Below are 12205 nucleotides of genomic sequence, written 5' to 3' on the forward strand. Positions count from 1 at the left end.
CTTCCTTCCTTCCTTCCTTCCTTCCTTCCTTCCTTCCTTCCTTCCTTCCCTCCTTCTGCCTTCCCCCCTTCCCTTCTTCCTCTTTATTCATACAATTACTATTCACCAATTCCTTTTCAATTCTTATCCTTCTTGGACTCTCTCCAACATTTGACATGTAATCACTCTCTATTCCTGGATATTCTTTCCTCTGTGGGTTTTCATGACACTGCTTAATGGAACATTATCCATGTTTCACTTCCTGTAGATATAATCCATGGTTCTGTCCTGGGACATCTCCACACCTCTCTCTCTCTCTCTCTCTCTCTCTCTCCCCTTTTTAATTCTAGAGTTAAATCAAACGTCTTCTGGGTCCATGAGACAAAGCAACAAATAAACAAAAAACAAAAACAAACCCTTTTCTCTCTGTCCTCATCCACTGCCTTATGTTCAACTATTAACTTTACATAAATGACTCCAAGATCTATATATTAAGTCCTGGTCTCTCTCCAGAGCTCTAGTCCTACATCAAAAATGATTGCTTGGATATTGTGAATTCTCAAAATCAAACAGAACTCATTTTTCACTCAAAATGTACATCTATTAAAAACTTCATTATTTCCTTCAAGAACACCACTATCCTTCCAGTCTCACATGTTTGCAACCATGTCATCTACCTGTGCAACTCATCCTTTCTTATCCAATCATTTGCTAAACCTTGTCAATTCTAACTCCACAGAGGATCTGAAATTTGTCCCTGTCTCTCACATGGCCACTACTGTAATTCAGGGGCTCATTACCTTTACCTATTACAACACTATTACAACAGTGTCCTAATTGGACTTTCTGCCTTAAGTTTTCCCCCTCTTCAATCCAGCCACCATGCATCTACCACGTGGTTTTCTGAAAGTATGGTTATGACCATGCCACTCTCCTGCTTAATACACTCCAGTGGTTCCCCATTGACTCTGAGGATCAAATGCAAAGTCTTCTGTATGACACTTAAAGTTCTTCACCGTCTGATTCCAATATATTTTGTTAGGCTTATTATTTATTATTGCCTTCCTATACTCAATGGTTTAGTCAGGTTGGTTTTCTTCCTGCTTTCTCACACACAGCATTCCATCTCCCATTTTAGTACACAGGTTTTCCCCAAGCTCTGGAATATACTCTCTCCTTCTCTCTAGCTCTTAGAATTCCTAGCTTCCTTCAAAGTTCAGTCCAAGTGCCACCTCCTACATTAAACCTTTCCTGATCCACCTCTCTCCCCAGGGGCTAGTGCCATCATCTCAAAATTACCTCATATTTGCTTTTCATGTATTTTGCATACACTTATATGTATACATGTTGTTTCCCCAAATAAAATGTTAGTTCCTTGAGATCATTTCATTTTTATTTTTATATCCTCAGCAGTTAACATAGTTCCTGGTACATAGGAAGTTCTAAATAAGCACTTGTTGATGGTTTGATTGCTTAATCAGTTGTTTCAACCTTCCCTAATGCTAGAAAATAGTGGTAGCATCTAGGGATTATAGATGGAATGAAGGCTACGCTCTGACAGCAGTGCCAATTATGGCAAGCCCTGTGAAAGGAATTGGTACCAGAATATCTCCCATTTGTCCTTGGAGTTCAGATACCCAAGTCAATCAGTCAGTAGGGAGCCACTGGCATTTATTGATCAGGACAGTGGAATATTCACACCCATGCTTTAAGAAAATCACGTGGTAAATGTATTAAGCCTGGATTGAAGAAGAGATAGACATAAGGCAGAAAGCCTAACTAGGACTCTGTTGTCATAGCCTAGGTAAGAGGTAATGAGACTCTGAATCAGAGCAGTGATTGTGTGAGTAAAGGGACAGGGACAGATTTGAGATATGTTATGGAGTTAGAATTGACAAGGCTTAGCAAATGATTGGATATATGGGATGAGAAAGAATCAATTGCACAGAAAGATGCCGTGGTTGCATTTTTGCCAAGGTGAAATGAAGTCCTGTATTTCCTTGGTCAAAAAACAGGTTGTCATTTGAGGAATCCTACATGTTTAAGTCATTCAATATATTATCAATATGAACATATCTTTTGACGGTTATTGTATAGGTAAGGTCATATAATTTGCTTTTCACCTATTGAAAGTAGTGAAGTCTTAGGACAAATATTTTTGATTTTTCTTCTTTTGCTGGTACCAGTTACAAGGAAGTAACCTTTGCCTATGAATCCATCAAGTTTATCAAAGTGACATCCAACATGCCTTTTCTGGGAATCTTTTATGTAACTAGTACATTCTCTTTCTTGTTTTTTCCTGAAATAGACCAAATACTTCAGATTAGTAGGATATAATACCTTGCACCATAATTCTAATGATTTTCATCTCCAGTTAAAACTTACTTAGCATTCTGTGAATAAAGGTAATATTGCACATCATTTGGAGCTGCTTTGCCTACTGTCCAAGTGCAATTCATGAAATAAACTTTGTAAACACAACAGGAGAAGTTTTTTGCAGCTGTATCTTCTCCTGGGTAGATACAGAAAGGACACAAAATGCATTTTGAAGTTAAAATAAGATCTGATATTGATTCTTGATGGGAAACAAAAGCAAGGAATTAAAACTCAAGATTTATTACCAGTGTCATTAAAAATGAGTTCTTTTTTGGATGTGTTCTGATATATAGTCAGAGAATCTATATACATATCCTCATGACTCAAATTACAATTAGAAAAGCCACAGCAAAATTTCTTGATATAGTTCTTGTCCTGAAAACAAAAACAAAAAAGAAAACAGCATATTTATAGTAACCATTAGTAGAATCAAGGAATGGAGCTTTACACTATTCCTAAGTATTATTTTGCCTCGTTTAAGTTATGTCTTGCTGTGAGTAAATCATGTTATGAAACTTGGTTAAAGATATATTTTTCTCAAAGACATGTCAAATTTCTGAGTGGCTGATGATGAAACCAAGGACAGTAAGTTATATATGTCTGAAAAGGTCCTGTTAACTATAGAAGCCCCCTTTTAATAGCTTTACTCTAACATCATGTATCAAAGGGGCAGATGTGTGACACAGTAGATAAAACACTGGCCCTGGAGTCAGGAAGATCTTAGTTCAAACCCAGGCTTGGATATTTACTAGCTGTTGTGTGCCCCTGGGCAATTCACTTAACCCTCATTTGCCTCAGTTCCTCATCTGTAAAATATGACACACTGGAGAAAAAAATGGCAAACCACTCTGATATCTTTGCTAAGAAAACTATGTCTATGGGGTCATGAAGAGATGGGCACAACTGAACAACAACAACAACAACAACAGGTATCACAAGCACCTATTTTCCATTTGATGAGACTGAGGAAAAAGGGAAATAGACATGAAGTCATGCTTACCATCACTGGTGAATTGTGTGTTTTCTTTACATCAGTGGGCGTTGTGGTATTGTTACTGTTGTCCCAGGTTAACTCCATTTTCCTCAGATCTTTTTTCACAGTTGTGACTGATAGGCCTGGTACTTTGGCTGCAAGTTCTTCAAGGAATTGTTCATTGAGGTTTGAAGTCACAAGTTCAACTCTTTTCTCCTTTTCACTCATGATTTTTTTTAACCTTTGCCCTAGGATCTCATTCTCTCCTGCTTCCCCAAAAGTCCTCACTCCCTCTCTAAAATTACTTTCTCCTTCATCCTCTACTTTTCATTCTTTACCCCCAGATTAAAATATACCCCAATTTCACTGATTCTCAAAAATCGGATATAGCACTGCATGAGCTCCTCTTCAACTACAAGTTTGGGAAGCATCTCTCATTCTCTTAGGAGTCCGGTTCCTTACTCCCTTAGCTCTCCTCCAATCTGACTTCTATCCTTTCCACTGTACATATCTTTTAAAGTCTTCAGTGACTTCTACATGGCTAAAATTAAAAGGATTCCTTTGTAATTCCAAATCTGCTTAACTATGCTGAGCCCTTAATGTTATTCACCAAATTGATCTCAAAGTCTTCTCTAACCTTGGCTTCCAGGGGAGGTTCCATACTGTAATTCCCTCTTTTGTTCACATACGTTGACCGTATCCTTCAGATGCTTCTTATTAACTAATTTCTCAGTTTCTGGAGTACAAACTTGTGCCATTGCTTCTGTTAAGATTTAGGTGTGCTTACATCCTTTCCATTCAATACATATACCCAGTTGCTATGCTCAGCTGAGCTCATGAAAAGGCTATATTTAAATGATTTCTCTAGCAGCATTTCAAATATCATGTGGCAAGATAAAAGTTATCTTTCATCTATGCCCTTCCCTCATTACCCAATGTTCCTATTAGAGTTGGCAACACCACCTACTTTACCAATACCCTTAAGCAAAAAAACAAATCGTTGTGGCCCAAATTAACTCTTCTTTGCCCTCTTATTTTTTTTCACGTTAATATTTGCCACCATCTTCTGTAAAATACGCTTCCCTTTCTCTTTCACAGACAACTCCTCCAGACTTTCACAACTGATTCTTTCTTGAACTACAGGCTATATTATGTTCCTACCAAACATTATAAAATCATGAATTTAGAGGCACCTTAGAGGGTAGCTAATCTAACCTTTTCATGTTACAGATGAGGAAACTGAGTCCCAGAAAGTTAATGTGATGTGCCTAAATTTGCACAAGAAGTAAATGAAAGAACCAAGATTTGAATCCAGTTCTACCAACTACAAATACACTATTCTTTTCCTTGTTCTCAATGCTTCCTCTGAAATTGACTTCTCTACTGGTCTCTTCTGTTTAAGTGGTCACACCCTCTGATTAATAGCTTTTCATAGTGGTTTTCAATGGGTCAACAGATCAGCATCTTTCAAAATTTTTATTAGGCTATAATAGACAGTGTTACTTGACTTCTCTCCCATTAGCTGGGCAACTAGGTGGCTCACTGGATAAAGCAGTGGGCTTGGAGTGAGGAAGACCTGAGTTCAAATCTGGGCTCAGATACTGTGTGACTCTGGGCAAGTCACTTACCCGCCGCCTCAATTTCCTCATCTGTAAAGCGGGATAATAATAGCATCTATCTTGAAGGGTTGTTGTTAGGATCAAATGAGATAATTGCAAAGTATACAACAGTACCCTATTAATGGTACAATAGTAGATGCTGTATAAATGTTAGCTATTATTATTATTTGTCTTTAGTTTTTGTTGGTTGCTCTCTAATGAACTCACTGGCCTCTACCATTTCAGTTCTGCTCCTGAGCCTTTGTTCAAGCCAGATCCTATGTCCCAAACAGCTTCCCCATCCTAGCTCACCCAGCTCCTTTCTTTTTGTCTTTAGGGGATTCTTGAAATCCCACCTTTCATAACTAATTTAAAGAGGAGGTTGTGAGGTTTCCCCCTCTTCCTTGACTTATAAATGTGTTGTATTAAAATCACTGGATAAAGGGTAAATACACTTGAGGTTTTATCCTAAGGCTGTCACTGTGTGTTCTTGAAAAAATTTACTTAAATTCTATGTGTTTCCAAATAGATATACTGACATCTGTTCTATTTATCTAGCAGTCTTCCTCCAAGGTCAGAATTAGAGAAGACATTTTAATGAGTACAAACTGTTATGAATATAGAAGATATTCTTTGTCTAACTCCCCAAATTTATTCTCTTTTCTACCATACTAAAAACACTTGAAGTATTCTTTCCACATAATGTAATTGTGATCTATTTACTAAAAGTAGGCATTTGTTCAACAATCACACAATTATTGACTTTATTCGCGGCTGCTTTATGGATCTCTCTTAGGTTAGAAGTTCTAAGAGACAGGCTATGAATTTAACCTACTGCTTACAGTGTCAGGTAGAGAATCCACATAGTGGTTCCCAGTTAAGCACATTTCACTTGTAAGGTTGCTGCGATGCCATAAGTCACATTAGATGTCTTTGCTGAAATATATGTAGCAAATAAGTGAAGCCAGTTGAAGGCAATTTAATAAAATGGAACTGTGCTCAGGTAGGCATGGTGGTATATATTTATAGCCCTTGCTGCTGGGAAGGCTGATGGATTGTTTGAGCTTAGAAGTTCTGAGCTGTCGTGGGCTAAGGTGCTCAGGTGTCCTCACTGAGTCTAGAACCAATATGGTGAGCATCTTAGAGTAGACAGCCACAGGGCTGCCTGAAGGAGAGGAAAACTGACCTAGGTGAGAAAAACTAGAGGTTAAACCTTTTACACAAAAATCATTATTGGAATTAGTTTTATGAGCAGCATCCAATTTATGAGCCTGGGTGAGATAGATACGGAACACAGTATCAAATAAATAAAATTAAATAAAATAAAGAAAACTGCACAGATCTTTGCTAATGTCCCTAGGAACACTCGACTAAAGTCACTTAATTATAATCCTGTGCTCACCCTCTTGTTCCTGTGTCAGGCAGCATGCTGAGGTCAATAATACTAATGTCCAAATAAAGGCCACAAGATCAGCCATGGAGTAGGCCATTAGGAGTAGAACTGGGGAACTGAAAGAGAAGAAATAGTTGTCAGCATACCCTGAGATTATAGAACATCTTCTCCCTTATGTTTCTAGCCATGAGAAGTACAGGGGACATTCCCCAGATAGGCTACTCAGGAGAGCTTTGAATTAGTCCCCACAAATAGTTAAGGATCACATGCCCCCAAACCCAGCATTGGTCTTCATTGTGAGAAATAACTCCATTTATTTTGTGGTGAAGTAGTCTTCTCTTCATGGTCAGCTAGGTGTCACAGTGGATAGAGTGCTGGTGTGAAGTCAGGAAGACTCATCTTTAAAACTTACCAAATCTGGCCTTAGACACTTACTAGCTGTATGACATTGGGCAAGTCACTTAACTCTGTTTACCTTAGTTTCGTCATCTGTAAAATGAGCTAGCAAAAGAAATGGCAAACCACTCCAGGATCTCTGTCAATAAAATCCCCCAAAGGTGTCATGAACAGTTGGACACAACTGAAATGACTGAACAACAGCAGTGTTCTCTTCACTCACTTTCCATAGCTTAAAAATGCCAGTCTCACTGACCAGGTATTATGATGGAAGACAACATTGAATCCTTGGTTGATCCAACTCTGACAGATGGGATAAAGAATCTGAATGTTTTCTCATTTCATACTGATAATTGAGAAGGATTTCCACTTGTATCACAGGCTAGGTTTTCATGACAACAGAATTGGATTCTGATAAAAAAAAATGAGTGTTCATGCTGTTATGTCATGAAGACAGGCCATGGCACATTTCCATGGTAACTGAAGGTCCTCACATAGACCCAGTCAGAATTTAGTTGTGGGGACACCTTACCCAGATAGGATAACCACAGGTTGTTTATGAGTCAGCATCACCAACCCAAAGACCAGGACTAAAGGTAGGTGGCCCAACTCCATTTCTTTTATCTCCATGAATTAAATCTTCCCTGCCTAGCATAGCGCATAGTCATGCCTCCTTTTTCAGAATTCTAAAAACATTTACTGTCTATTCCATTTCTTTCAGCTCTTAATAAATGTAAAGCAGGGGTAACAATTGCCCCCACATTTGTGGGAACTACAAAAGAATTCTTACAAGGAAACTGAGAGATGAGGTACAAGAAGGCTCAGGTAGATATACACTTTGTTTCATCTTCAACCCAGATGAGAGTAAGGTTCCAATATTACCAGCCCCTCACCCACATCTGTTTCCTCTGTATGAGATAATTGTTCTGTTTTTCCTTTTCCTACCCAATTTTGTTTTTAAGAATCACCCCATCATACACAACTCAGCCACAGCATTTCTTTCAAACTACTTTAGTTATGTTAAAAGTTTTAAGAATACTATTGCTAATAATAATAATAATTAATACTTATTACTAACAATAACATTTTCACAAATCATAAGTAAACAGTTTGACTTTAATCATGCATTATAATTAGTCTTTAATGATTTTCTTATATTTCTTCTGGATCTTTTATATCAAATTTTCCATTGAATTCAGGTCTTTTTGTTACAAATACCTAAAAGTCTTTCAGTTCATCAGATGTCCATTTTTTAAAAATTCAGGATTATACTCAACTTTGCTGGGTAAGTTATTCTTGGATGCAACCCCAGTTCCTTTGCTCTTTGAAATATAATGTTCCAAGACCTATTGCCTTTTAGTATAGAAGCTTCTAGGTCTTGTGAAATCCTGATTATTTTTCTGCAGTATTTAAATTTTTTTTGTTGTTGTTACTTGCAATAGTTTCTCTTTAACTTGGGAATTTTGAAACTTGGATATGACATTCCTGCAAGTTTTCTTCCTAGGATCTTTTTCAGGTGAGGATGAGTTGATTCATTCAATTTCTATTTTACCTTTTTCTAGAACTTCTAGAATCCATAAAGATTTTCTAAAATGGGATTGCATGACATGCAATTTTCCTTAATAATTTCTTGTGATATTGTATCCAATTATTTTTTTGATCATAACTTTTAGGTAGGCCAACAATTCTTACAATATTTCTCCTTGATCTACTCTCCAGATCAGTTGTTTTTCTAATGATATGTTTCATATTCTTTTCTATTTTTCTAGTTTTATTATATCTTGGTGTGTTATAACATCATTCAATTCCACTTGCTCAATTCTAGTTTTTAAGAAGTTAACTTCCTTAGGATTTTGTATGTTCCTTTCTAACTAGTTGACTTTCTTTTCATAATTTTCTTGAATTGCTTTTGATTTTTTAAAAAAATGCTCTAAATCTTTTGATTAGAGAAGTGCAAATTAAAGCAACCTCAAGATATCATTTTATACCTACTAGATTGGCTAAAATGATAGAAGGGGAGAATGACAAATGTTGGAGGGTATATGGAAAAACTGAGACATCAATTCATTGCTGGTGGAATTGTGGACTGACTCAACCATTTTGGCGAGCAATCTGGAATTATGCCAAAAGAGTTATTAAATTGCCCATACCCTTTGACCTAACAATACTACTACTAGGTCTATTTTGAAGATAACTAGAGAAAAAGGAAAAGAACCTATATGTTCTAAAATGTTTATAGTAGCTCTCTTTGGGGTGGCAAATAACTGGAAATGGTAGAGATGCCCATCAATTGGGGGAATGGCTGAACAAGTTGTGGTATATGAATGCAATAGAATACTATTGTTCCATAAGAAATGATGAGTAGGCAGATTTCAAAAAAATATGGAAAGTCTTGCATGAACTGATCTGAGTGAAGTGAGCAGAACCAGGAGAACATTGTACACAGTAACAGCAACATTGTGCGATGACCAACTTTGATAGACTTAGCTTTTCTCAGCAATGCAATGATCTAAGACAGTTTCCAAAAGACTCATGATAAAAAATGCTATTCACATCCAGAGAAAGAATTATGGAGTCTGAAAGCAGATCAAAGCATACTCTTTTCTCTCTCTTTTTTTTTCTTTCTTGTGGTTTTTCCCTTTTGTTCTGATTTTTCTTTCACAACATGACTAATGTGGAAATATGTTTAATATGATTTTGCATGTATAGCCTATATCAGATTGAATGCTGTCTTGGAGAGAGGGAAAGAGAGGAGGGACAGGGAAAGGAGGGGTGGAAAATTCATAACTCAAAATCCTGTAAAAGTGAATGTTGAAAACTAAAAATAAATAAATTAATTAAAAAATAAAAATAAAAACCAAACCAAAACAAAAAAAGAATGACCTTGAGTGAAAAAGTTATTTTGGCTATTATAAATACCCAAGTTAACTATAAAGGACACAGGAAGAAAGATGTTATCCGCATCCAGAGAAAGAACTGATAAATAGAAGTATGTATAGAATAATTTACATATGTATATATATGTATGTATATATACATATATGTGTGTGTGTGTATATATGAAATTTATGTCCAATGGTAGCTATCTTGTGGGGGGGAGAAGGAAGAAAAAAAGAAATTTACATAATTTTGTTGTATATTTGAAAGGAATAGTAAGTTGTGCATAGTAGATTTGCAGTTTCATGTGAAATCATCTTTTTTATTGTATTGTGTTATAGAAATGTTTGCTTTATTCAATAAATTAAAAATAAGATTAAAGAAAAAAGAAGGCTGAGGTAGGAGAGATGGAAGAGGAGGTCTGGGAAAAAAAGGAAGGGGAAGAGGGAGAATGAATGCAGAGTTAGGAGGATGCCTTATCCATTTGCTGCTGTTCATAGGAAGCTGCTAGGTAGAACTGCCTTTTTTAGGAACTGAGATGAATGCATTAATGCCTGGGTCATAAAAGCAGTTGTGTTTTGAACTGATAGAATGTAGATCAGTGGAGAAGCAGAGAGAGGATGAGAGTAATGGTGTGAGCAAAGACATAAAGGCAGGAATGTACAATATGTGTTTGGGGGACAAGTAGTAGAACAGCCTGGGTTGAGATGAGGGTTATTGGAAGAGAGTTAATGAGAGGTAGCGATCCAGAAGAGTAATGGGAGATAAGAATTGAGCATTTCCCCATCAGATGATAGTGTCTGCTTATTGCTCCTACTTACTGCCAGGCGGCTTTTGTCCTTTAGAATCATTTGCAGATTTCTAGGTCAGGCTCACTAAGATTAGAATCATTAGGCTGAACAGCATAAAATCAACCGATGCTAGAACATCAAACTCCTTGCCAGTCTCCTGCCTCTGTCTATTCTCCTGCTTGACTCACCTCACCTCTTTCAGATCTTGTGGATATCTTGGGGACTAACTTTTCCTTGAAACTTTAATCAATCATCTTGCTCTATCCTTTCAATTCCAGCAGACCTCCCTGTTACTGACTTTTTTGGATTTTCTTCCTGTTATTTGATTTCTTTCTTTCTTTTCGTCTTTTCTTTCCTTCTTTTTTCTTTTTCTTTCTTTCTTTTCTTTCTTTCTTTCTTTCTTTCCCCCTTCCTTCCTTCCTCTTTCTCTCTTTCTTTCTTCCTTCCCTCCCTCCTTTCCTCCTTCCTTCCCTTCCTTCTTCCCTCTCTCCTTTCCTCCCTCCCTGCCTCCCTTCCTTCCTTCCTCCCTCCCTTTCTCCCTCCCTCCCTTCCTTCTTTCCTTCCTCCCTCCCCCCTTCCTTCCTTCCTTCCTTCCTTCCTTCCTTCCTTCCTTTCTTCCTTCCTTCCTTCCTTCTTTCCTTCCTTCCTTCCTTCCTTCTTTCCTTCTTTTCCTTCCTTTACTGTAATCTCATTGGTACAGGGAATGCCAAGTGATGAAACTTTCCCTACCAGGGCAGATATTCTGAGGCATTTAGAGATTAAGTGACTTGCTCGGGGTCACATAACCAATATTTTGTCAGAGGTGGGACTTAAACCCAGGTCTTCCTGACTCCAAGGCCTAATTGTCTATGAACTACCCCATACTGTTTCTCTGAACTATACCTGGTAACTTGTTATTATTGTAGGTGTTATTTTCACTGTTCTCAAGGTTACCTTTTTATCATCCTGATTTCTGTTTGCTTATTTGAACTAGATCTGGAACTAAGAAAAGGCATAGCAGGCAGCCATCTAGTATGCAGTTTGGTTAAAGGTACAATGGGAGATACTTTTAAATATTACTTTTTGTAAGTAAAGATTTTAAATGTCATTTACATGCCTGTCACAAACCAAGTCACATTATGGTATAGTTCATGAGGGTAGATTCAACATGCCCAAAACAGAATTCATTATCTTTCCCCCTAACCTTCCTACTTTCCCTCTTACTTATAGAGGGCATCACCATCTTCCCAGTTCCCCACACTCACAACCTAGGAGTCAAACTCAACTCCTCACTATTTCTGACTCTAAATATTCAACTTGTCATCAAGGCATGTTGATTTCACCTTTGCAACATCTCTCCAATATACCCCTTTCTTTCCTCTGACATTGCCTCTATCCTGGAGGCAGGCCCTCATCACCTCATGCTTGAATTATTACAATACCTTGCTGGTGGATCGGCCTGACTCAACTCTCTCTCTACTCCAATTTATCCTCCATTCAACCACTAAAGTGATTTTCCTAAAGCACAGGTCTGACTGTGTCACCACCCTCCTATCCCTCCTACTCTATAAACTCCAGTTGCATCCTATTGCCTTCAGGATCAAATACAAAATACTCTGTTCAGCATTCAAAGCCTTCCATAACCTAATCCCCATCTAATTTTTCAGTCTTCTTATACTTTATTCCTGGACATGTACTGTGATCCAATGGCATTGGCTTTCTGGCTATCCCATGAACATGATACTCCACCTCTTGACTCTGGGCATTTTCTCTGACTGTTCCTCATTTCTGTCTACTGGCTTCTCTGACTTCCTTTAAGTCCCAACTAAAATGCCATCTTCTA

General features: G+C 37.5%; 1 protein-coding gene across 3 annotated transcripts in view; it reads right to left on the bottom strand.

The window, feature by feature from the left end:
* CSF2RA (colony stimulating factor 2 receptor alpha subunit) overlaps positions 1–12205 on the bottom strand; it is a 61149-nt gene that overhangs the window by 19221 nt on the left and 29723 nt on the right. For all 3 annotated transcript variants that reach the window (XM_027859469.1, XM_027859468.1, XM_027859470.1), the window contains 5 exons: positions 6329–6435; positions 3356–3492; positions 2601–2730; positions 2365–2491; positions 2103–2278 (listed from right to left, as the gene is read on the bottom strand). In XM_027859469.1, coding sequence (XP_027715270.1) covers positions 2103–2278; positions 2365–2491; positions 2601–2730; positions 3356–3492; positions 6329–6416 — 658 coding nt within the window. In that variant the 5' untranslated portion in view covers positions 6417–6435. The remainder of the gene's footprint in view (positions 1–2102; positions 2279–2364; positions 2492–2600; positions 2731–3355; positions 3493–6328; positions 6436–12205) is intronic.

The sequence above is a fragment of the Vombatus ursinus genome, unplaced genomic scaffold (assembly GCF_900497805.2).
Source record: "Vombatus ursinus unplaced genomic scaffold, bare-nosed wombat genome assembly UNPS02014168.1, whole genome shotgun sequence".
NCBI lineage: Eukaryota > Metazoa > Chordata > Mammalia > Diprotodontia > Vombatidae > Vombatus > Vombatus ursinus.